We start from the raw sequence: 27314 nt of genomic DNA, 5'->3' as shown, positions 1-27314 counted from the left end.
CATTATTCATTAAAAATTAATTGTGTAGGCTGGTGAGCCATTATATGTCTACAGAACAAGCAGGAGAGCATGAATTAACTGTAACACAAGAATGGAAGGTCATTCAAACTTAGGGACATTTTACTGAGAAGGCTTGTGTTTAACAAAAAAGAGATTTCCTTTAAATGTTCTCCTTGAACCTCAAAATCTCTTGTCAGGCTTCACAACTGTTTGGAGTCTAAATAGAGTCTTAATTGTGTTTTATATTTATTCAAAATATAATAATAGGAGAATATATGACATAATAATAAAGCACACCACTTCACATAATACACTTAATTTATCTTTATTATTCTATAATAATTGCTCATCAGAACAAATTATCAATAAAACCTTATATACAAATTATAGCTAAGCTGATTGTGTATAGGACACATGCAAATCCAGAGACGACCATACCATTTAATAACACACAGGTTATATTTAAACTTTCACTTAGGAGAAAACAAAAGGAACAATACAAGAAATATACATCAAAAAAACTTTCTTTTCTGAAATAATCAAACAGTTGATGAGGCCTGTCTTGTAAAATTGACAGGTTCTGTTATGGTCGTAAAAATAAGTATAGTGATAGTCTGTGGTTGTGTTGATGACATTTCAATTATTTTTGTAATTATAAAAAAGATTATTATAACATTGGTGTCACACAGACATTTTGTGGGCCTTCACAGGGAAATGTGGTCCGTAAATGCAAGCTGTATAAATTGGATCAGTTTAGTGTTAGCCCTTTCCAATGCAGTTACTGGTTTTCTTAGTCTCAGTTTTAGTGATTGTGTTCATTATAAATATAATAGCATATCTATCACAGTACAACAAATGTTTTCTTTTATACAATGATACTGTATTCCCTATTTATTGTTGTCTGTGTATAGCTGTGTATTTTGTCATCCCTTTTCTGTCAACCATTGTATGATGAGACATAGTCTGGTAACCAGCAGATTGTCACACTTAATTCAATTTAAATACATTAAAATGGCTACTCTATATACATCCCTTTATTTGATTGATTTACATGGAGAAGATTCTATAAAATCTCATAGATATCCAAATCACTCTCTTCAGTTTTTTAATCTAGGTAACTGGCATCCAAGACTTCTGTGTTTTTTTCCCCTAATAAAGTAATTCTCTATGTATTCATGTAATATTTCTAACAAATCATGTCCTCTAATGGGGTTGTCTAATAATATAAACAATAGCTTACAGTCAGTTTCTTGTTTGTTTTACTTTCTGGTTATTCTCTCTTCGAATTTTATTAGAAAAAAGAGTAAACATGCTATGTGACACTCTAACCGCCAACCATGAACTGAAAGATCTGAGAAGGGCTGTTTTTTTTCAGTGCAATGTGCTGCAGTCAAAAAAAAGGGAAAGAAAAAAAGCAACGTCTATGTGAGGGAGAAGAGGGTATTTTTCTTGGACCGAACTGAAACAAATACATTTCCAGTAATATTGCAACTCCCTGCTGAGATAAAGATTGGTCCCATATTCTTGGCTTTGGATCATGATTGATGTTGCCTGGCCACATCCATGTTGGTTCGCTGCAGTTCAGAGGGATATGGAGTAGGCCTAGGGGCAGGGTGAGTGACAGTTGCTGCCCCCTAGAGGTAGTCCAGCTCCAGTGCATGACTTAGGGCCTCCAGATCCGCTCGGCATGTCACCCTCCAGAAAGGCATATTCTTCTGCAAAAGAAAGCACAGAGTAGCTATTAGCATTGCGCACTAGGGGGCGCTATGCAATCAGTATGTTTTGTCTGGTAATGTGTGTATGGTTGGTCATAGGGTGATACTAGTGTCTGTTGCCCTACCACAGTGTCTTGATACTTTTCCCAATTCCTGATCATTTCCTACTGATTTATGTTTACATTGTATGTAAAGCTAGATGTGTGTTCATAATCAGGTCTCCTTGTCATATTAGCTTACCTTCTTAGCCACAGACTCCTCCTCAACTCCGTCCCCTACGACCACATACACCGCACGCCGACCGAACCGTTGAGTAATGCGCTCGAAACAGCTTTCTTTGCCTGTTAAGACACAGTCAGGATTCTCAGATACTATTTTGTGGTAAATCGAATGGCCTCATAGAGTTTTTGTAGACAACATGGTTACTAATGAGCACATACATTTACCTGTTTTGGTGGCACTGTAGATGTTCTCTATGGGAAAGGCAGAACCCAGGCCGTATAGCAGGACCTTAGACAGGGCTGGAATGAGTTGTGTAGTGGTGACCAATACATTCACACAGTTGGGCCTGAAACAGGAAAACATAAAAAATAAAAATGTGTGCAAACCTGTGCATTGAAGGGCAAAGATAGATAGACAAATTCATGGCATTTTGATTAAACTATTATTATTAATAGATTGTGATATGACATACTATAGCATATATACAGTATATATATACACATGCATGAGGAACTATGAAGACTGATGTGCCTCGACAGATTATTTTCTATGTAATTTCATCAAGATGTGATACTGGGTTATTGTATACTGTAACTTCACCTGCTCCAAGGTGTGTGTGTGCTTACCTGGAGTTGATGAGGGCGAGAGCCTTCAGGGCCTGGGTGAGCCACAGGTCGGTCAGAACCTCCATCTCCCGTCGCAGCTGGAGCCATTCATCCCGTTTAGGACTTCCCAATAATCCTGCCAATCACAAGGCAACACAAACCAGTCAATGTCAGAAAATAAACCTGTCACTGTCAGATTAAATACCCAGTATTCCACTCACTGTCTGTATAAAAACAACAATCAGAATGCACTCTACCATCATTGTGTGCGTCACACATAGTTATCTCATGAATTGATGCTTGAGTTACATTGGGATCTTGCAACTAACATTCCAACTCAGCTGAAATGTCGCTGTCACTTCCTTGTTCTCAAGAAAAGAACACATTTTGGGGGGGAAAACAGCTTAGTCACTGAACTGGCTTTGTACGGTACTTTCCCCTCGCTGTTTTTTTCCTCTCTCTCTATCTCTCACCTCCCACATTGTTCTTGTAGGTGTTGTAGATCTCCTTGACGCGCCGGTAGCGGAAGGCCAGCTTCCTCATCCAGTCGACCCCGCCGTGCACACCTGAGCCCAGGCAAAGCGTGCCCCCGCCCGTCGTGCTCTGGAAGCCATCTGTGCCAAAGTTATACGTGCTGCAAAGGGGTCAGACATGAGTTCATGCATACTGTACATACGCCCCACTAGCATGGATAACATTTCTGCAGATTTACGTCGGATGATAAACTGTACCGCATGACAAATGAGCCTGTAAACTCCCTCTTAAAAATGGCTCTTTAAAATTTCAGTCCAAAATGGAGAAGCAGGAGCCATTCAGTTTTTAAAAGCCCACAATATGATCAAATACCGAATAAGGTGATTTCATTCACCAGGAAAAGAGATTAGGGAATTTAATGATTCCATTGCTATTATTTTTGGAGACTCTAGTGCACTTATTCGGTCTCCTGACACAAGATACAGTGTGCTTATAGAAACAAGCAGAATTAAGCTTTTCTTTTTTTATTCTTACCTCAGATCCTGCCCATTGTCGTCTGAAGCCACATCATCGATATGAACCTGGTCACATTCCTAGGAAATAAAGAGAAACCAGATCTATTCAAATAGGAGATCTATTTCAAGCCAGAGAATTATCGTGCCATGCAGAGACAGGTTCTCCTGAGCAGCACTTGCCTCAGGGAGCAGTAGGATGAGGGATATATATAAAAAAAGTATACGACAACGGGGAGGGAAAAATAGGCAGTGAAGGCACAAGACATCCAGGCGCCATTAACACTGAAAAGAAAGACAAAAAAAATTGGCACAGAACCATCTCTACATGACACCCCAGCACTTTACACACGCCCACACATACGAGAAAAAAATAATAATAAAGAGCTTTGGCCTTTAAAATGGCCAACATTAGATCACTGCATGAAAGATTGCCAAAAACACCACACAATCTGTTTTTGCATGCCACCAGTGAGTGCGCTTATCCCTTGACGTGATTAACACGTTCAGTGGAATTTCATATAATTTTGTGCTTGCGGGTAGTATGAAATGTAATAATATATAACAGAATGACACCTTCGTTGTCATCGTCAACAAAAAAATAAATGTTCTGTTTTTTCAACCTACATACTTCATCTCATTTTCTATGACTTGCACTTGCACGCCTCAACTTCCTATCTGGTTTTCTCATTCTCAAATATTGTCTCTCTCAACTCCTCTCCTCAGACGATGGCGCAAGCCCGACAGGGCCGCCTATCGTGTTTCAGGCAGCTTGAGACAGAGGAAGACGCTACCTCATAGCGCACTCATATCTACAAGGGCCCCTATTCTCCCCCAACAACCCCCCCACCTCCACCCCAACACACACACACACACACACACACACACACACACACACACACACACACGCACACGCACACGCACACGCACACGCACACGCACACACACACACACACAGCGTTCAGCTTTGCTTTCGGGCCACCAGATCCTATTTACACAACCCACCAAGCTGACACCTCTCTCACACTTTCATTAGCCTCACACAGACATTCCTCTCTGGCTGTGTGTTATCACTGAAGTGAGAGCTGGTCGGTGATCATGTTTTTTGATGGTGTGAACTCCTGACTGATGAATACGTGTATGCTGTTTGTCGGATGCTGTTAAACGGCTGTGTCACGGCTACTGATTACCTTCTTTCCTTCCTGGAAGGGAACGCTTGCCTATCCATCACAGGGGGTAAAAGTCTGTATTTTCTTAAAAGCTCTTAACCCGCCGTAACCTTGGAGTTATTTTGCCTGTGGCAGCATACTCTCAGCTGACAAGTGGGAATGGAGATTAGATCAATCACCCTCAGCATTTGTATGCAGAAGGATGGCCATGGTTAAATGAATGGCGAAAAGTACTTGAAAACCCATGGCTGACACATGAGAAATAACTGCATTTTCCCATTTCTCTTGAACTGCTGTTCCTCACCGGGACAAAGTTTCTTTTCAGACTAAGACACACACCTGAATTACCTATTCATGGTCTGTTCCCTCCTCACAGGCATCATCTAATCCACTGCTTTGTCAAAATAACTCAAGACTATGCTATAATTCAACCGTATACTCAACATTATAATTATCATGTTGCCCTAATTAGTGATCAAAGTAGGTAAATAAGTTAGTACTAAGTAGTGATGAAAAGAAAAGAAGAACTAGTAATTATGATTTACGAGAGTGATTTCGTAAACTAGAGCCATGCAATTGCATAAAATTACATGAGTGGCTTATGGTTGATTTTTGCAAATGAAGCTGACAAGGTGATGGCACTCACCTCTAGGTCATTAAAGAAGAGTCGAGAATCAGCCAGGTTAAAGATCATCTCCTCCATCCACAAGCCGAGTGAAACAGCCTTGGCAGAGTCCTGTGACGAGAGGGAGAGAGAGAGAGAGAGTGAGAGGGAGAAAGAGAGACCATTATTTTTCATATGCCTGACAACAGCACCATCCATACATATGACACCTACTGGATGTTTAAAAAAAAAAAAAAAAAAAAAAAAAAAAAATGTTTCACTCTGAAGTGCTATGTTCGGTATCACAAACTCTGTCACTACTGTCAACACTGAAGGGTGACATCTTTGTCACTGCAGAGTTTACTGACGCATCACACACCACTCGCAAAGCCACACTTCATTAGGATGAGCCAGGAAATAGAGGACAGCGTTCTGGGCACCAATGAGGCCATAAATCTTTGTGCGATGCAGGCGTCACGCGGCAGTGAGTAATTAAGGCTAGCTGTGTTTGGGCCGCCTTTGCCAGGCCAGGTACCTTTCCTGGCTCCGCTGCTGGCAGCCTGTCAAGGGCGGAGTAGTGTCAGCCAGAGGTGACTGTCAGATTAGTGTCGGGAGAGCCACACCCCCCCCACCCCCAGCCCCACCCAGTTTGATCCAAACAGAGGAGATTGAAAGGACAAAGCCGAAAATATGGGGAAGGGAAGCAAGATAAGCAGAAGGAGGGCATGGGGGGCTTAGTGTTAATTGGGATAATTACTAACAATCACCTTTCTTGGATGGGCTATTTCATTGCTGAAGAGAGGGTAGCCGTGCCTCATCCAGTCTTAGGTAATTACAGATAATTCTAAAGGAAGGATAAGGCGGGCTAGTCCTAGTCACAATGACTGAGCTTTCCTTGTTTCAGCCTATAGGGACTGAGATTTTGGAGAGAATTCTCACATTGAAAGTCTGTGTGTTACAATTCAGTGATGACTAAGATTCCTGATGGTGACCCTCCAATGGGGGAACAAAAATCTCTGATGCGTTCAGCAGTTCGCCTCCGCTTTGTAAGGCAGCTCAAAACAAACGTCTTTCAGCACCCCGATTGTTTTCTCTCTCTTTCTCTTTCTCTCTCTCTCTCTCTCTGTGGGTCTGGGCTTGCCTCCACACCAGCCAAACAGTTGTGTACCACAGAACCTTTCACGGCTCACTGCTTATGGCATGAGATTAGAGCTCTTTCTTTTTTTACCGAGACATCGCGCAGCACACATGAATAAAAAAAGACTGAATTAAAAAGATAAAGGTTGAAACAAAAACCAGTGTAAACAGTCCTTCACGTCTGACAGTATGACGCCCGCCTCTGAGATAAAGCATGTCAAACTCCCCAGAACAACTGAGGCCTTGAATAAACAAATGCCAGAATTTTAACTTTTGTGGAACCACTGTGTTCATTGTTTGATGTTCTCACATCATTTGCTCTGTGCTGTGTGGAATTTGACTGCAGAGCGGTTGGGTTCAGAACTAGATATACAGTATTTTGCTGCTGGAGTGAGACAGCAGTCAAAGGTTTTTCACAAAGAATGGAAGAGGCAGCAGTGTAGCGATGAGTCTCTCTCTCTCTCTCTCTCTCTCTCTCTCTCTCTCTCTCTCTCTCTCTCTCTCTCTCTCTCTCTCTCTCTCTCTCTCTCTCTCTCTCTCTCTCTCTCTCTCTCTCTCTCTCTCTCTCTCTCTCTCTCTCTCTCTCTCTCTCTCTCTCTCTCTCTCTCTCTCTCTCTCTCTCTCTCTCTCTCTGCACAATCTGTCCAGCTCTCCTTTTGTGCCGCATCAAACCACCAAGGAATCGTGGGAATTCCAAACATTTGGCGAGCCAAGAAAAAGAAACACGAACATCGCCCCAACCCCCCCACCCCCTCCCCATCAGCTGCCCGGCCATTACGTAAAGGTCCAAACCCTGTCAGTCAAGCAGTGGGAGATGGACTGGCCAAACAACTTGCCCCTCTCCATGAGGGACACAGGGGGCCCCCTAGGTTTCGATAGCTGATTTTATCTCGTGCTGCTTTGTCAGTCCTGATCCGCTGCCCTACCTTGCTCTTACACAGCGCTGGAGTGGGGTTTTCAGCATCGCAAAACTTTAGTAATGTTTTATTAAAACTGGAATGACTTTCGGGAAAAGTGTGACACACCATGCAATCTTCCGACCATTTTCACGCAAAGACGAAGAAAAACACCACAGAAGTGCCCAAAAGAGTGCATGGTTTCCAAGTTTCTGAGGTTATGCTTATGAAATTATATGAATTATTAATTTGCTCCACGAAACACACACTGTGAAGCTGGGAGATACGCTAGGCTTTGGTAAGTGGGTTGCGTGACACTAAGTGGGTATGAGAACAGCGCTGTGCTGTACCTTGCCAAATCGTGTGGAGAACGTCCCAGTCAGAAGAGAGTGGAAAATGATGATGGTCTCATCCAGATCCCAGATAAACACCCTCTGTGGATCAAATCATGTGTTTTTTTAAACAGCAAATTACAAATATCACCTGCCTCTTACCTGACAGTGTAATTACGGTAAATTACCAAATGTAACGGAACACTTTTTTAAGGAGGCAGATCGTCTTATGAGTATGGCAGATCGGCAGACATAAAACTATAACTTTGCTCTCAAGATGATGTCTGATGATGTGTTGCAATTTTTCTTGGCACAAATTCAAAATGTAACTTCAAAGAGTAGAATTATGCGAAAACAATTATTGATTTCATAAATGCAGGCCAAAAAACTGTAGTGGGGGGGGGGGGGGGGGGGGGCAGCATATCAGTGCTTCATGAAATGTAGAATGCATGTGAAGGCAAAACATAGTGATATGTGCCTGGGGAATAGCGGTCGGAGTTGTGCGGCTGTACCTCGATATCTGAGTCGGGGTGGGGCGCGGGGTCACTGGCCCGCTTTCTGCCCCTCAGTTTCCCGTCTGAATTCCGTCTGGCAGGAACCCCCTCATGATCCTTTACTGGGGTTGGGGGGCTGGGTGGGGGATGGTACTCCCCTACAAAGGCACACACAGACACACATCAGCACACAATGTCTTCAGTAACAGTTAGTAACAAACAACAAGTCATCCTCAGTTCTAGACAAAAATGTATAGATCCTCACCCGTGTGTGACTCTGGACTGTGATTGGTCACGACTGGGTGCTCTGTATGCTGATAGGGTAAAGCCGTGGTGAGGGCTGTGGGGCTGATGTTGCTGGCTGTGAGGTACGGGCTGTTGTAGTGTGTGTTGTAGTACGGGGAGTACTGGCTTTGGCTGTACGTGGTGTACGCTGAGAAGTCCTAAAAACAGCGGCAGGACTTACTGTTACAGTTCAAGTTACACACACACAGTAGAAATACAGGGCACCTACACTAAACTGTTGTTCTTACCACCATGGGAAGTCTGGATATACAGTGACACACCCTGGCTTACAGAAAGAACTAACTATATACGTATATTTATATATATATATATATATATATATATATATATATATATATATATATATATAATACATATACTAAAGATTTTCACTTCTAAGTCATATGAACCTTCTGCTTTGATTAGTGCTGTTTCCTTACCTGCTGGGTTGGACTGAACGGCGTTGAACCTGTGATTGCGTTGGTTCCCTGGAAAATTCCAGAAGAAATACTGCTTCCTGGAAAGGAATACACAACCACCCTTCAGTGCAGGCCCAAGAGCTGACTGTGGCAAATATCTGGCTTCAAAACACGTTCGGGGTAAACCCCCTCCAACCAAAACACGGTGCTGGGAACGCAATAGGCAGCGCCGGTGAGCAGAATGGTTAAAATATAGACTCCTCTGGAGCACTGCTGTGAGTGAGGGCTCAGGGCCCTGGGAGAGCCAGATTGATTTATGGATGAAAAAACAATACAGGTGGGAAAGCGTTGTGTGGAGCTGGAAGCAAATCCATCACTGTTATCGGACAATCAGCAGGAATGTCGTGCTGTAGCTGCTCTCTCTCTCTCTCTCTCTCTCTCTCTCTCTCTCTCTCTCTCTCTCTCTCTCTGTTCCCCCTCCCTCTTTCCCCCTCTCTCACCTCTCTTTCTCCTTCAGATCATTTGTTACAAAGTTACAAAGCAATTCATCTCAAAGCTCCACCAGATAAATGACCGTGCCAAAACACCAAAAAATCTCTGAGGAGAACAACAAAAAAGGGCTTAAAAATAACAAACACAAAGTGAAGAGGGGAAATGTATCAAGAGAAACAGAGAGATACAGTATGTTACTGATTTACTTCCTCATGCTGAAAAGTGGATACCACTGAGTGGGCTTATTTATCTAATGCTGGAGTCAGAATTGATCCGCACATCACACAAACCCAAAACAACAAAGCAGGACCCCAAGATCTTGAAGTTTCATTTTTCTTCCTGTCCGATTACAAAATTCAGCCATCAATCAAATCTTTTAACATACAATCAAAACTGGAAAAACTATACATCAGTGTACAGTTGAGCAATTCTACTTGACATGCTTTCCCAAAACACACATCTGGTCGTAATGTTTTCACTGAGAATACAGCTTTATTTTATATTAACGGCAGATATGCACAACAAACACAAATCCGTGCAACAGCATGTCATGCTGAGAAATTCTGATGTGAAATCGGAAACGTGGTTATGCTTGATCTTGACACGGCTCCTCCCCTCCCGTGCCCCTGTCCCCATGCCCCACACTCACAGCGTCTGTCTCCGCTCCCAAACACCCCTTGACCTCTCACCCCTACAGAGTAAAGGTCAATTTCATGGTGCTTTGGAGGCCATAAAGTTGACTGGGTGAGACTGGGATAGGGCGCCACAGGACCGGGGGAATGCGCTGAGTTTTTTTTTGGGGGGGGGGTAATACTACGACCCCCCACCCCCCCACCCCACCCCACCACACTCCTTCTCAGAGCCCCCCCCCTTCACTGTTCCTGGCCCCACTCCCGGCCCACACAAACACACTTGTCCAATGGACAGCGTTCTGTGGTGGGGAGCAAAGGAAGGGCCTGACCCCCGGGAGAGGGGGGGGAGCCGGCTGACGCCAGGACCCCAGACCGCGGCTAATGGGGAACAGGTGTGGGGCGGGAGGGGGGCCGGCGGGGGACCAGGAGAGGGGATCTAAACAGCACCTGGAAATGTGAGGGAAGCCAAACGGCCGTGGAAGCTGTGGCGCCCCCACCTGTACGCCAAATACACACACTGTGTATCACCCGCAGTGGCACAAGGCGGGCTGGCAATTTTGATCAGTAGCATATTGAAGGCAGTGGTGAACTTGAAGCGGAATTAGTGGAAGCAAATTGTTAACATGAAAGTCAATTGAAATAACGTGAAAATGTTTAAAATACAAAAACGAGCCATGTACTTTAACTGACATTTTTAATGCAAAAACTAGCAGGCAGTGGAGCCTAACTTAGCCGTCACTGAGTTAGCATAGTAATGCCCAATCTAGACTGGAGGACTGGCGCAGCAACTGCACAATGATGCAGCAGGGAACTGATTCTGATTCGAGCCCCATCTAAGAGAGACAGTGGACATGTACCAAAACATCCACAATATATTTAAAGTTCTACCGCTTGAGATGTTTAAAGACAGGAACAGTGTGGGAAGGACACCATTGATTGGATTGGCTCCAATGGGTATTCATAAAGACTTAGATATCAATACGGAGTTTGACGCAACAGGTAGGCTACCAGAAGAGTCAATCTTCCATTATAAGGCAGGCTGAGGTTGACTCTTTTAATGACGTGTGAAACTATGGTTGGGTTGTTGTTATGGTGCACGAAACGAGCTAGTGATCGAGAAACACATTTGCTTCACTATTCTGATGGACATTTATTCTTTCTTTCATTCAAAGTATGTGTTTAAAATGCCAATGACTGAGGATGCTAGCCTTCAGTCTTTGGGTTAATTTTGGCTGGAGCAGTCCTCTGCACTACCATAAAGTAGGCTAAGTTAGGCCTATATAATGTCCCAATGAACCAGTTTCTTTCCAAATATGGCTTGTTTCACAGTGCAGTCTTTGTTACATTATCCCAAGCTCTCATTCACTTCTGTTCATGTCAGTAGATTGTTACTCTACATTTCCCAAAACTTTTTTTTGAGTGTGCGTACCTTGAACGAGAGTCCTGTGTGCGCCCCGTCTCGTAAGTGTCCTCAATTTTGATCACGGTATTAAAGAGCCAGTGAATTAAAAGAGTTGTGCAAGACTAGAAAGAGAAACTAGAACGTTGACTCAATGAGCTAAAAGCTGTCTGGGCATGACCAAGAGCTGTGATGAAGCTGAACCCGTTACCCTGACAGAACGGAGCAGAACGGAACATACCGTGTGTTGAGTAGCTGTACAGCGCCTGACTTTGAGGTGTGTTGCTGAAGTTGGACGTGTAGCCCAGCAGACTGTTCTGTGCTGGGGAGTGGCTCATGCCATCTTCTGTTTTAATGTCTAAGCACCCAAAGAAAAGAAAGAAAAACAGACTCGCTAAAATCCACAGTTACAACAATCATCTAAAAAGTCACCAGTACAGTGAGAGCAATAACAGAATAATGGAGTAATCAGGAATTTCTCTATTTATTTACTTTTTACAGTGGCTTTGAAGTAACACAAATCTACGTAGTATTTCCACATCTAATGATTTTACTGACATTATCTTTTGAAGTCATGAAGTCATAAATGAATACTTCTTGTAAATGCATGCATATATACAGTAGACAAGCATGGATTAAAGACCTGAATACCCAGTGTGAATACAACAAGCGCAGGGCCACTTCTCAGCCTACAGGTCAGCGGTACTCACTGTAGGAAGGCATGCCGTAGCCCTGGGTATGGTGCGTATATGGTGAGTATGGCCCAGCAGGTTGGAGAGCAGGACTGTACTGCGTCTGTCCGTAGGCTGCCATGGCTGCGGACGATAGCGGCTCTGAGAGGAAGAGTACAGAGTCATCACCTCTTCATCGTCACTCTGCCAATGTACTCAACTTAATGCTTTTGCAACCTTTCACTAGATCACTGCTTGTCCATTATGCGTTACATTGTTCACTAGCTGTCCTCAGATGTAGTTCCTCTACACAACTATGTGCAGGTGGCGTGGACATTTTTGGCAAATCAGCAGTACGTCTGACAAATCATTAGCATACTTACTGCTGAAACTGTGCTTTATTTGACAATGTCTTGTAGATTCAGGGTAGATGTTTGCTTTTTTTTTTTTTTTTTTTCTCTTCTGTCTTTCTTGCTGTCAGCTTTCCTGTGTAAACAAGAGTTCATTCATATCACTGACTCTGACATACGTTAGGCAATGAATCTAAATGGCATTTAACACTTGAATAAGACAAAGAGCATGGGAGAGGAGAACAGGAAATGTTGCTCCGAGATTTGACAAGGTAACTGAAGTCTGATATTAGTGAGAGAAAAAAAAGGACAGACAGGTCCCATTCCTGAGACGTTGCCTGAGGTACATGCAAGACGTGGCATTTGCAGCAGCTTTGACAGACAACAGTCAATGGTCTGTTTGCCAAAACCAGCCCGGTGACATGTTTTTAATGAAACAGAACAATGGCAAGGCGTACTTCATGCGGGCATGGCACGCTCTACTAAGCAAACTTGCAAAGTGTTATTGTTCGGTTAAGTAACAAGAAACAAACAAATGTGAGAACTCAAGACACACCAATAAAGCAAGTGTCTGAATTCACACTGGAATCCACTGTGTATCTATATTGATGAACATGCACATATATATACACTCAGATAGATATAGGTTACACATTCAACATATTTACATGTACTAAATGCCCTACTCAAATACTTATTGTCAATCTTAATCTAAGTTTATCAAATGTATCATCTCCTTTTACAACAAAAACATTGGGAGTTTACGTCAGGTACAATGTGACTGTGAAGTGAGTTTACTATAATGCATTGCTATTAAAAAAAACGATTCCAATCATCCTCTTACACAACTACTAATATAGTCAATTTTCATCTATAAACAATGGTAAGTTGCAAACAAAAACAGACCAACTTTTCTGTTCTCTTTTTCTCATTTCAGGTGTCATGCTTGAGGCTAATGGCAAGGCACTAATGTTCATTATCAGCTGAAGACAAAAAGTAAAGAGCAATGCCGCTTTAGCGCTCCACACCACCCCCTCCTCCCCAGTCCCCGACACCCCCAACCCCCCACCCACCAGCCCCCTGGCTCTCACTGCTGCCCTCTCCCTCCGGGGCATTTAAATCTGACCACGCCAACAGGCCTTCTTGAACTGTGGCCCCAAAGCTGACAGCAGAGTGACAGAGACAGAGGGAGAGAATGAGAGATGGAGTCTGCGGGGATATTAGCTGTGGAGGCGACAGAGTAAAAGGGTAATGATGTGGGGTGGAGGGAGAAAGAGTGTGTGCTGAAAGGCAAAGAGTTTTAAGTGCCGATTGTGTGTGTGTGTGTGTGTGTGTGTGTGTGTGTGTGTGTGTGTGTGTGTGTGTGTGTGTGTGTGTGTGTGTGTGTGTGTGTATGCAGGGGGAGAGAGAGAGAGAGAGACAGAAAATTGGAAATCCAAGTAAAGTGATGAGGGAAAGAAACATCCTCTCTGATGCCACCAACTCCAACTTTTGGATTTGAGATATATTTGGGTCCAAACGTTTACTTTTCCAAAGTTTGTACAGTGAGTGTTTTACCTCTGTCTTTTTCTGGTCTCTGATGTAGCACCCCACTCAGGGCCGATTATCGACTACAGGCACTGAATGGAGTGTTACATCAAACACAGGAAGAAGAGAAAGCTATTTATTGTTATTGAGGTAAACAGACGCAAGTGTATCTTCCAGGGTTCAGGCCCTGGGCTCTGTAAAGCGCCTTGAGACAATTTCATATATAAATAAAATTGAACTGAATTGAATTGGTCTGACGAGATTTTAATTCTGCTAGGGCAAATTAAACCTGTGATGGCTTCTGGTAAGTGTGTCTGATGCAGCCACCACCCTAGGTTATCGGGAAAAAGAACTGTGGCTCTGTGTGTTTAGTAAGCAAGACAATTACTACTGTGAGGTGATATTCAAACTATACAAACACTGGGCACATGGGTAAATAAAACATCCTTCAAAGGGAACAATTAAAATGTCTGCCAACAAACGAACTGAGCAAAACAACATGTAAATACAATTATGACAGTTGTTTGATTCCGTTAGACACCCTACCCTGTCCAAACAGCAGTACTTAAAAAAAAATACATATACTGTCCTGAACAGTCACCCCACGAAGCTCGCTATTTTGTTTGTTGTTATTCTATCCCTGCTTGAGGCTGGGTTTGTTAGTTATGATAGAATGGTGTTCAAATAAAAAATACAAGCGAGCAGGGTGCATCACATTGCTTATCAGTCGGGGGGATCAACTCTAGGCAGATCAGCGAAGCAGAGGAAGAATACTCACCCTTCTTAAACAATAAGAGGTCTGTTGACTCTCCAACACACACACACACACACACACACACACACACAGAAAGGTTCAGTGGCCCATATCACGCAGGAGAGAAGAAGAGAGGAGAGAGGGAATGATAAAGAGAGAATGAGAGGAGAGTGAGTTAGTAAAAGAGACAGGAAGAGAGAGGTGGATAGAGATAGAGACAGAGAGAGGGTGAATAGGAGGGCGAGGAAGAGCAATAGAGAGAGAGAGAGAGAGAGAGAGAGAGAGAGAGAGAGAGACCGGAAGGAACGATGAGAAACTGAGCTGTGACAGCCCCAGTCCGGGCCTGACTTCCTGTGCGTCGCTGCGCTGCGATGCGCGGCACAGCTTCCTGGTGGAGGGCCGGCACAGAGCGGAACCAGAGGGCATGGGAAAGAGCAGCCATGCGGCCTCTGCTCGGCTGGAAAGCTGAGCTAAAACAAACCCAGTCAGGGGGCAAGGCCAGTCAAATGCTCTTCACCTGGGCTTTCACTTTTGCAAGAACGGGCTTTTTTCACGGGTATCACGTTCCCGGCATCAGCCCCCTTCGCGTCATCTGCTGAGGAAAGCGGCCATAGAGACAGTATGCGAAACAAACAAAAAACCTTTAATAAGCCACGGGTTGACAGAGGGGGGTGTACAGAGGACGCCCTAATTCTCGGCGGACATGTTTGCCATGAGCACCAGATTTCTCCTGGAGTGGGAAGCGGTGGGAACAAAATGCCGTGACAAACTCGGCGGTCCGGGCAAAACATCTTTCCTGGCAGGAACATAATGGCACCGTGTCACAGAGCAGATGAGAGGTGCCTGCTGGGATGCGTAGAGGTGACCAAAGGCCGCCGTGAGGTCGGACAGCGCCATATGGGCGTCCTCTTGAACACACACCGTCCGAGTGGTTCGCTTTGGTGTTCCTCGACCCGAGGGGAAATACAGTGCAGTATCATGACCCTCCCCCCCTTGCCCATCCCCCCATTCTTCTTCAAAAGTCCCCTGACAAAGCTCTCACTATCCCTCACAGGCTCCACACGAACCTCCAGTGCCATCTGCCAGGTCATTTCCTCTCTGGCCCACGGTGGCGGTGGACCAGGGAATGTGAGACCCCTCTGCTTTTCAAACAATTTCATTTTCAGTGCTACTATACAATGGCTGCTGTTTTTCTCCTCTACTCCTTTACTCCTCTACGTCTTCATCTCATGATCATTTCTCACGATTAAAAGATAGTTCGCCTCTAAGACATACTGTGGAGTGGTATCAAAAAGAACTACATGAACCAAACAAGCAAGGGGCATGTTCAGTGCTAAATTTCCTGGGCACATTTTTAAGGTCAGGTGGGGACGTTATTAGGAAGGTAGAGTTAACTCTGGGAGTGGATCTTCTGGGAATTTTGAGCTCAAAAGTTGCTTTAACATTCTTAGAAAATTCTTTCCTGAATGGCAAATGAATTCTGGAAAACTGCTTGCTACACTACAGTGCATATATTCTGGTGGAAGAAATATTTCTTTTCAAAAAGTATACGGGATTTTGTGACCACTGTCATAAACTTTCACTGAAAATACCATCACTATCACGCCTCGTTCTTTAAATTGGAAAGGATGTAAACAACGAGTGAACATAATACAATCTGCCTTAGATGTCTCATCAAATTACATGTAATGATGTTACGTTATTCATGGATGATCTTAAGCGGAGCTCCATCCACACCCTGCTGCCTATTACAGTAAGCACTGCTTACAGTTGAACTCCCCCCTCCCACCCCCACCCCACTGGAGCACACAGCCTCAGGGCATAAGTCTGGCTGCAGCCTTTGAACCTGGAGTGTCATAAATTAGATGCCGTAAGGGCACGCTCTGCCCTGTGTGGTATAATGGGAGCAGATGCGTGTGTGTGTGTGTGTGTGTGTGTGTGTGTGTGTGTGTGTGTGTGTGTGTGTGTGTGTGTGTGTGTGTGTGTGTGTGTGTGTGTGTGTGTGTGGGAGGGGGGTGATTAGGGCACTGTAATGGCCTCGTGAGATGACTTATTCTCTATGTGATTACCTCACTGCCTGAGGATGTCTTGAGCACCGGGTGCGAATAGCACAGAATAAGCTATAGTTTTTTGGGGGGCTCAAATGACAATATTAGAGTACAAATAACACCTAGTGGATGCAAGGGTTTTGGAATTAACACAAAACTAAAACCAATGTGAAATAGTTCCATTTCTCTAGCTTTGTAAAGTTTATGAACTGATGTTTTTTCCTTACTCAAGAGTGACATAAAACTACAGACTGAAAAATGTCTGATGCATTTCTTTTGTTTCATTCACACACTAGGGACCAAGACTATTTCTCTCAAACTTTTTTTTTCTTTCAATAAAAGGCCAGCATTCTCCTCAGTCTCCGACCTGTTGCCATCTCACAGGCTGTAACACTAGCTGACTGTCATGGTGGGCTTTCTTTTCCACATGACAGCCTCCAAGCATCAAGCTTGCTTTCATGCCAGCTGTATGGCAGCCTTGCTGTAACCGACCCCTTTCTTTCAATCATGCAACTATAACCCCCCCATCCCATCAACCTCTAATGCCTCCACCACCCCCACGACCCTCCTCCCCCTCCAATAGAGTACCCTTCCCAAATCAGTGCCCTGGGACGTGGGTCACAGAGAAGGACAGCTGGCAGACCTCCCCGGAGCTCGCCTAAATGAGTGTGGGCCGAAGTGGCGGGGTGACCCTTGTCAGATGGTGGTCTGCTCTCAGGTAAAACATCTGGTCTGCTTAACGGAGGTGTGTGTGTGTGTGTGTGTATATATGTGTGTGTGTGTGTGGGGGGGGGGGGATCTCTGAGGCAGAACCTGGACTGACACCGTTCCATCAGGCAAACAGGCAAAGCAGTGCCCCCATCATGAGGGGGGGGGGCATTAAAAAGCTTCTCCTTTTGCCTCACTGAGGGGCAAATCACACCGTTTTGGCAAATCAGACAAAGCGGTGTTTTATTACAGACACCAGAGAAATTCTCCCTATTTTGTCATCTCCGGTAAAGGGGTAAAATCTTGGTCAAACCTTCATCGCTTTAGGGAATTACAAACATGGAGCCATCAATTTGTTAGGTGATGAACGACATGCTCATCCCTTGCCTCTCAGGGAAGACTAAGAGTTTACAGTTGCCGTATTATGAGATACAGCCTAGGAGGGTTCGTTTTGTGTAGTTTCTGTTGACACACTGATTTATGCCTAGTAGCATTAGACTGTTAAGTACTGGCAATGTTTCGAGCTGTAACAACGACGAATCATTAGAATGTGTTGAACTGAAAATCTTGCTAATGTAGGATAGAGTCCGCTTGTGCTAACTTGCACAGGAATCAAATCATGAAAATGCACGCGCTTCAGGTGGAGACCTGATAATAAAAGACTTTCTCCTGACCCATTTTATACATATGCTGTTTAACGGCCACAAAAATGAAATGTTTTGTTCGTGCTTTCCTTCATATAATGAGTAAAAGCTCTCTGCTGCTTTAACAATGTTCCAAAATCAAGTGTGCTTGCGTGATGGCTGTGCAATTTTAATGTGTTTCGTCACCACTGTTTATCTCTGGCAATCAGCATCTGTTGCGTGTTGTATTGTATCCTATCTTAATATATCAAAACTGCTGTCACAGCTGATTTTAAAAGGTTCTCGTTCGAAATACACAATGGACCATGGAGAGATGGTCATAAAAAAATGTATCTGGATGAGAAGAAAACAATGCCTTGTCTACTGTGAGAACAGAATGACTATGCAGGGAGTGGGACAGGGGACAGTGCCTGAGTGTTCCAACACGTGTGTGTGTGTGTGTGTGTGTGTGTGTGTGTGTGTGTGTGTGTGTGTGTGTACTGTGCACGTGTGTATGTGTCTCTGAGCGATAAGGAGGGTGGCGAAGGCCAAAGACGCAGCTGTTGCTTGTTGACAGACCAAGGCTTTAGCTAAGGGTGGGCGACGAGGAGCTCACTGAGGGATGGGGGAGGCTGAATCACCAGTGGCCTCCCAGGGTGCTGTGTCCATAGGATTGGAGGATTGGAGGCACAGGGTCCTTCCACACACTGTATTATGTATTCACCAAATTACCTCCTCTGCTTTTCCAGCACTGACTTACATCCATGTGGTCATTTGTGATTTACACCTAAATTAAACGCATCAAGGGAAATGAAAAGGAAACTGCTAGGTCTTCGAAAAGGTTTTAAAAGAGATAGAGTTAGAGTTAGAGAGTTCGATTTTGTAGTAATTCACACACAAATTGTTTCTAACTTACTCCAAGAAATAGAAGCGTGCGTCTTAATAAAAAGAAGGCTAGCTTACATAATAAAAAGGAAAAGATTTTTCTGATAGTGTGTCCTGGTCCTCAAATGAATATTCCTGATCTTTTTTTTCCCTTTTACAAATTACTATTGGAACATATGTATATATGTGTGTGGGTGTGTGTGTGTGTGTGTGTGTGTATGTATATATATACACACACACACACAAACCTATGAATGTATTTTATATATATATATATATATATATATATATATATGCAGTTTATATATATTATATCCATATTAAATCTAGCCAGCCATATAGTAACAAGCAGAACATATACTTGTGTGACTGAAAATCACCCTTTTAAAATCATTATTACCATCTTTCTCCATTTGTTTTTTTTATGACTCTTTAAGTTGCCTTTTAATCTAAGGCTAAGCACACATTTTTATTCAAATATCTAGGTAGAGTGGCACACATGGTCACCAAGTGGAGTGTGCCATGTAGTGAATGAAAATATTTGCTTTCCACATTGGACTCGCTTTACACAAATCTCGTAAGGTTAGGGAATGTTTCACCGGGTGCACCAATATTTCACTCATTACTTCGAGGTTATCTGCAATCTTCCAGCATGCAAGCAGCAGATCAGTTGACTAGTGAAAGCAAGGCTCGAGTTCAGGGCCTCCCTCAATCCACTCCCAAAAGAAGGGGTTAAGGCCAGCCGTGAAATAATGAAATTGGTGAAGATAAAGTCAGGAAGAACATTGCTTCCTATGAAAATATTTATCATTCCAGGAACCTTTGGCTACAGAGGACTTTAGGAATTAATTTGTGTTTTCTTAAGAGGGGGTGCCTCTGCGTTCAGGATGGGGAATTCTCCACACTTGCTGATCCCGAATCCAGGACCTGTGCAGCTTATTCACAATTTATTAGAGGCCGTAATAGGAACCATGAAGGGAGACGGTTCCAGAAAAAAAAGAAAACAGTAAAAATGAGGCCTGGTGTTATTAGGGATAGAAATAGTGTTAAATCCAACACACTCAGGCACATTTTGCCCTCGGTATGTGCTCACTTTCTCAGAATATTTGCAAGTTAAAAAATTCAAAATGAGGTAAAGATTTCTATCAGATTGATGTGTTGCCATTCACTGCAGTATAAAATATGGTGTGAGGTTCATGCATGTATATGTTTCCTTCCATGAATTTGTTCTTTTTTTAAAGTCTAAATCTATAATAAAAAAAAATCTAAGTTAGTATAGGGATGATATGATAGAACTGATCAGAGTGAAAATGCATGATGTTTATTATACCAATTTGAACTATGCTTGTTGTATAATATCTTTGAAAGAAATTTTACTTGTTTTTTAAAAATGAAGCAAGCTTTTGAGAGGTTGACAGCTGTTTGACATATTCTTTTTTCCCTTCATTTTTCCACCAGGTTTATAAGTGGAACCCCTCAGGTTCCTGTTTTCATGGAATGGCTGGTAGTACTGCATTTCAACAATGACAGAAGACAAACTTTGAACAGTCTTTGGAGTGAATAAAAAAAATACAGAGGGATTTATAAAAGGTGCACCCTACATGCAACTTCCAAACAGTCCAATGCATCATTTGACAAGAATCAAAGACCATGTTCAGTAATGACTTTAACACCCTCCAGGCCAACACAGAGTGGTGTCTAAAGCAAGGTGTCTAGTCATTGAGTAGTATGAATAGACTCTTTGAAAAAAACTGCTTTAAGTGGCACCTTAAATAACTCAATTAGGTCTGTTGCTTTTAAATGGGCCTCACTGAATTTGTGCTGAACTTCAGTGCTTATGCAGGCTACAATGTTCATTACACCATCAGTTAAACCATCAAAACACAAATGTTAGATGTGATTTTCTGTCTATAGTTCTACTATGATCCCCCCCCCCCCCCCCCACACACACACACACACACTTTAGAAAGAAACAACATTTACTTTCTCACACACACACACTAAAAGGTAAATAAGTCATTAGCTAGAAATGAAAGTTTTGAACACTGCCCACATTTAAATTATTAACAATCTACGTGTTTTGGCTTCAGAGCTGTTATGAAAGGAACATTTGAAAAGATACTTCAGTGCCACTAAAATAGACGTTCTGAAAGAGATAAAGATAAGAACGCATGAAGAGCATGTTTGACCTTTTTAGTTATATCTTCCTCAATTTCTGAACATTATTCTTAAGATGTTAGGTAAAAGGAATCTCAAACTCACAGCTCAACAAAACCAAGTATGTGGTGAGACAATGTGTACCTCTCTTTGTTGATAGTCCTCAGAATAGTTTAGTCAGTTAAGTGCGGATCCAAACGAATGAATTTGAACGGTAAATATTAACATATGTTATGTACACATCATATTAGGAAAAGTCAACGGGCGAATATAATCACTTGGGCTGTGATTTTTGTCTGGCACTGGTGAATGCAACAAGCTATGGTGAATTGGATTTTAATGCGCGCTGTTATTGTTCTTGCCTATTTGCAATTTGGTTCGAGTGCAGTCTAGCCCTGTTTTACCAAATGTAGAGGATCACTTTGATAAATTATAAAGTGTTTTTTCTTAACCTGTGGCTACTTGTGTTTCAGGTTTCTCCGAGTTCTTCAGCTAAAGTATATTCACCTTAAATTCCTACATCCGAATTGTACAGCTTCTTATTCGGCTCAGTATTTTGCATTGTATCTGACGCCCTGATTCCATTTCACTTACAGAAAAGAAAAAAAAACAAAAACATTTTTAGACCAGAAAAAAAATCTCTTACCATAATTAAAGGGCAGCGCAGTGGAAGATTCCGCAGAACATTCAAACAAGTAGCTTGTCCATTTTGTGTGGTGTTTCGAGAGAAGAACTCCACTGATATGGCAACAACTCAAACTCTAAGGACGGTGTTTCTTCGAGATCGTGAGTGCCGTCCGCTACAAAGGCATGCATTCACTGATCTGTTGCGGAGATCTGCCTCGACGCTGATCGTGTTATTCTCTGCAACTAAAATGAGGGTTTGACATGACAGTAACCAAACTTGTCTACACGGCATTAATGACCATTGCTTGTCTAAGGGCTATTGCGCTTCACTTCCCGCTTCCACAGAAAACGCGTGTACTGGAGAAGAGACGCGCAAGGAGGAGACGTTAAATAAATGATCCAACTGTGGTTCCTCCTCCTAGGGGGTGTCCTCTCTGCGCGTGTATGGTCTCCCTAAAGAAAAAGCGTGTGTGTGTGTGTGTGTGTAAACAGTTGGTCACTGAAAAACAGTTTTCTATTTAATTTATTTTAAGCAATAGTCACCCACACTTTTAAAGAAAATATATGTCATTGTTCAGTGGTAGACCTGAATGACTGAAATGATAAACAATGATAATGTAGTTACCTGTACTTTACTACTTACAAGGAAGGACTTGCACTTACACTCAACGGTCAGGCAGAAATTCATGATAACAGCTATGTCAATATTTACATGTAGTATGCTAATTTCTGTGGAATTGTAACTGGAGGGACAATGTGTCATTCAGTATATTTGAGCAGGTACATAAGTTTTTAACTAAATGTGTGCCCATAATATATTCTATTCAAAACAGCAGGCCATCACATCTCACCAAGAACTTTATCAATTCAGACATGACTCAGATACATTTCTATACCAAATTCTTAATGAATCAGTTGATATAACATAAAATGATTGCCAAAAGCATAGCATCAACTCCTTTCAGGAGAGACGTGGTTTCAGAGAGGTCACCAGTAGTGGTGTGCACATGCAGTCATCGAAAGATCTCTTCCTCCTTTGGGCCCACCCCATTTTCTAACGACATTTGTGTTGGAAATCAGGCACGGCCTGTTACACAAAATGTCTAACTTTTTATGCCAACCTGCGTCCGCTCCTGCAGTCAACACAAGCGTACAATTAGCACACAGTGTAGAGAGCGTACTGCAAAAAAACAATGGGCTGTGTCTGGTAGTTCGGAGTAGAGTTCCAGTTTTACCCAGTGGCAGACCTGTGAGAGTCAGGTTATATTACATGCCTGTATACCTACAAGGTATTTACAAGCATTAAGATAATGGCACTGTGAGGTGTAAATGTCGATTCATGAGTTTTTGGGAGAGATTCCGGAGGGAGAGAAACTAGTGCCAGCTGCATCTGAACCAGGGAAACAAGAGGAGAAAATGCTCCAGTTTGTGAGAGGAACTCTTGCTCGCTGCACCTGAGCTTGGGGAAAGAGCCAGAGGTAGTGTTTCAGTGGGGAACTCTGGGGTGTGTGTGGGAGGGTCGACAACAGGGCAGAAACATTCTCTCACTCTTGTCCTGTGTGGTGTCTATTATGTCTCTTCAGCGTGTGTGTGTCTGTGTGTGTGTGTGTGTGTGTGGTTCAAAACAAAGACTGCTCTTACCTTTAGACCTCTGTATATGCAGACTTGTATATGTCAAACTGATCAACTTAAGTCTAAGATACGCTTTGTTTTATAGACACATGATGAAGGTCCCTTTTCAGTTCAAAATATCTAGTGAGGGTAATACCGCAGAAGAGGAATGTGGAAAAAAGTCCTGTAACCATACCTTACAGTAACTAGGCAGAGTAATGTGACCCAGACATGAATTTGTCTGCTTCTGATTCATTTGTGTGCAGGGTAGGCAAGTTCCTTTCTGATGAAGGAATGTGTGGCTAAAAGAAATAAAAGCAGCTATTGTCTCCGGCTTCCTCCTGGAAGCTGGCTTTGCCCTAATGCTTCAGAACCAGTCTGTCTCTGAAATACACACTCATCATGCCAGCTGCATGTCCATCAGTAATACTCTGCAAATATGCAGAGCAGTCACTGGTGTGAGAGGGAACATGGTGTGTTGAAGAAATCATTAAAGGAAGCGTCAGTAACACTGATCCATAGTAGGTTTCAAGTAGGTGCCAAGGATCGTTTTTGTTTTTACGGGACCCTTGAAACTGGACTAGGTGGTTGGATTTAATTTCATTTTTAAAACTTTAGGAAATTAAGAAACAAACCTCTCAAATGCAACAGTTATAATGGCAATCTAAACTTCAATGACAATCCTGCGTAGTTTTGCGCACTGCTTGGACTTTGTTCACATAATAGTATGGTTTTCAGCCTGAGCTAGCAAGCGTTATAGTATAGAAAAACAGCAATGACAATCTTGAAGCTTGTGCTGGGGACCTTATGTCGAGTGTCTTAGAGGCTACACTTCAGACTTGGCCTAAAGTAACAGGCACACAGAGCTACATGTCCTTCAGTGCCCCTTTAAGGCAAAATAGTACTGGAAAATTCAGAACTTAATGGTTGGACGCCAGACGTAGAGCAGTCAGATAAGAACAAATGCGGTTTTAACCCTTTGAAGGTGTTAACAATGGAAGCTGTGTAAAAATTGAGCGAAAGGAGAACTACAAAAACAAGCGGTTTACTTTGACACAGACGTTTGCCCCATAGATTTACATTGTATGGCCGTTTTGCAGTTGCCGGATATAGAGTTCTAACTCAATATTGGACCGATTTTGATCGTTTTTGTCCTTGGTAAAAATGTGGACCCTAAAAGATGGGCAAATAGGGCCAGAGGTTTAACATTACCAGAGTTCTCTTTGAACATCACCATCACCATTCATCATGGTACTCTTTCCCCTGGTGTGTTCCCTCTCCTTACTTTCTCTCTTTTATTTTCCACTTTACCTCATTTACTCTTCCTTCGTTCTTTGATAGCTGATTTCACACCCAGTGGAGAAGCTTATTGAAGCGTAGACATGTGGTAGTAATTGCTACAATGAGTAACAGAATGAACAATCACATGCACTCAGCCTCAACAAAACCTTTCTGCTCCAGTCATACAATTCTCACTATAAGCTGTTATTTTATTTGTCAGTGTTCTCTCTGTCTCTCTGTTTGCCTGCCTATCTGCCTGTATGTCTGTCTCTCCCCCCCGCCCCTCCCTTACACACACACACACACACACACACACACGCATACACGCACCTTGCACGCACACACCTTTTCTCTGTTTGACAACATTGTTTGTGTGTGTGTGCGTGTGTGTTCATGTCACATTATATGAGTCAGCTGTCATATCCAGTCAAATGGCCGCTATTTTGATGATATGATAGTTGAACACGCACTGCCGCGAGATGCACTGACAGTAACATTGTATTTACTCCTGTTTCTTGCTACCAAATAATCAAGATTGTCTCTCAGTCCTTGCAGTAGAAAAGCCTGTAAGATCCAGCGTCTGAGCCACCTTTTAGTACTAATGGCAACTCTTTGCCTCTCACTGTGGGGGACTCCAAGTGATATCTCACAGGACTGGAGCGCTGGAGCTCTGGCCACTCCTAGCTTCCCTGGCGGTAGGGCTGCAAACTCCAATAAACTCGCTACAGTCATTCCCACATCCCCGTAGCAGCTCTTAAACACCATTGTGCTGTCCACAGTCAGGGAACTCCCCCCCGCCTCCTCATCGGACCTGAGCTCGCTGAGTGCTGCACAGTCAGGGTTGACGTTTTGTTAGTGTTTCCTCGTCCAGTAAACACACAAGACCGCGGAGCTGTTCCCAGAACCCCGAGCAGCGATACTCCCATGAACTCCCCACGGCTTATCTCTGCGAAGAAAAAAAGCCTTGTGATAGAGTTCGTGGCTGGGGTGAAGAAGCCAGGTAACTCCAGGTTTCTGCCGTGGTGGTGGTGGTTGTGGTGGCCCCACCACCACCTGTGATGCACAAGTCCCTGTGTGTTCCCCAGCCTCACACTGTGCCTCCAACACTGCTTCTCTTGTCTGGAGAATGTGGAAATGATTTTCTCTTAATTTTATAAAGTGGAGGGCTCCCTTTGCATCAATTTTCACCAATGCCGTAAAAAGGCAGCAGTTGTAAGAGCAACGCCAACATCTGTTTTTTCCATTGCCATAGCTTTAATGATCGGGTAATAAAAGTTCAATTTGACAGAAATTACAACAGATGTTTCAGACCATAAACATCAGATATAACCAATTTCTCCTGGGCAAATGCTGACCCTAAAGGGCCACCTTACTACAAATACCCAGGCCGTGTCCTTCACTTGTCTCATGGCAGTTGACTTGTATGTTGTTAGAGAAATTGTGATTGACAGACAGAAGTAGAAAAGCCTTAAGGGTCTGTCTCTCTTGATGTTGCAACAGTACAGTTCAGTATAGCACAGTACAGTATAGTCTGCTTGGATAAGATGTGGTGCTGTTGTTGTGTGTGAAAAATCATAGTTAGACACCCTCTTTTTGACCTCTGTTGTTTAGTCTGTCAACTGTAGCCTCAAGGTCAATCACTTACTCTTCCGCTCAACACTATGACAGGTGTGTACTCTGTTTTTCCACCTTAACAACCATTTGAGTTATGATTCATATCCGCACAGAGTAAATTGCTCAACAGTAGATGTAATAAAAGTCTACAGTCAAATGGCCTCAAGGCAAAGTAATCGACATTTTCTCACGAGGGATGAGAGAGTGACATTGTAATAATCATTTCTCCCAGTCTCAGCAATACAAATCGGTATGTGGTGTCTGGTTACAGTTGTCAACAAAACAAACAACAAAACAAAACAAAACAAACAAAACAAACAAAACAAAACAAAACAAACAAAAACTAAACTAAACTAAACTAAACTAAACTAATCTAAACTAAACTAAACTAAACTAAACTAAACTAAACTAATCTAAACTAATCTAAACTAAACTAAACTTAATTAAACTAAACTAAACAAAACTAATCTAATCTAAACTAAACTAAACTAAACTAAACAAATCGAAACTGAACTCAACTAAATAACAAACCTAGACCTACAAACAAAACAAATAAACCAGAACAACCTGTGCCGACCCAGTTTAGTGCGGCGGCGGTAGCAGTTTCTCCTGCTGACTGCTGTGATTGACACATTTTCTCGCTCTCCCCAGGATTCATAGCCCCCAGACGATCACTAATAAAGCCCGGCCACAGCAGCCCCCACTTCTCTTTATGATGGATGTACCTCAGTGAGAATTTCACCTCAGCCCATCGCCCCCCCCCCCTCCCGCTCTCCCTTATTTCCTGTACTCAGCCCCAGAGGTGAGACAGATAAGTTCACACATAGCTTTTGTGGTTCCCACGGCAGTCAAATACGCATCAGGCTGCAGGGCCTGTGCAAGTACAGCAATTTCTTTCCTCTCCTATTTTCTGTTAGAGGTGTGGCCAGTATACATTTCTGCCATCTCTTTGGGCTAACGGCACAGACGTACTAGTTTCACCTAGTATGTGAGGTGAAGTCCCTCTAGTTTGACAATATGTTGTGGGCATCCAGGGACTTGGGGCCTTTTTACGTAACTGTGTAATGGCGA

The 27314-nt window shown here is 43.0% G+C and overlaps 1 protein-coding gene across 2 annotated transcripts; it reads right to left on the bottom strand.

Annotated features, from left to right (window-relative positions):
- Window positions 1–309: 309 nt before the first annotated feature.
- eya2 (EYA transcriptional coactivator and phosphatase 2) lies at window positions 310–22115 on the bottom strand. Of its 2 annotated transcripts, none has more exons than XM_031568132.2 (15): window positions 21757–22115; window positions 12442–12544; window positions 12098–12220; window positions 11629–11745; window positions 8886–8962; window positions 8426–8603; window positions 8179–8318; window positions 7685–7768; window positions 5344–5433; window positions 3551–3609; window positions 3016–3176; window positions 2564–2678; window positions 2156–2283; window positions 1956–2056; window positions 310–1715 (listed from the first exon to the last, which is right to left on the bottom strand). In XM_031568132.2, exons 3-15 carry the CDS (start codon window positions 12198–12200, stop codon window positions 1635–1637), a joined length of 1434 nt encoding a protein of 477 aa, XP_031423992.1. In that variant the 5' UTR covers window positions 12201–12220; window positions 12442–12544; window positions 21757–22115; the 3' UTR covers window positions 310–1634. The 2 variants fall into 2 exon arrangements, with proteins under 2 accessions (XP_031423992.1, XP_031423993.1); XM_031568133.2 differs by having other exon boundaries at window positions 2162–2283; window positions 21757–22113.
- Between the last annotated feature and the right edge of the window lie 5199 nt (window positions 22116–27314).

This window comes from Clupea harengus, chromosome 5 (genome assembly GCF_900700415.2).
Source record: "Clupea harengus chromosome 5, Ch_v2.0.2, whole genome shotgun sequence".
Lineage (NCBI taxonomy): Eukaryota > Metazoa > Chordata > Actinopteri > Clupeiformes > Clupeidae > Clupea > Clupea harengus.
This window is presented reverse-complemented; position numbering and strand designations above follow the sequence as displayed.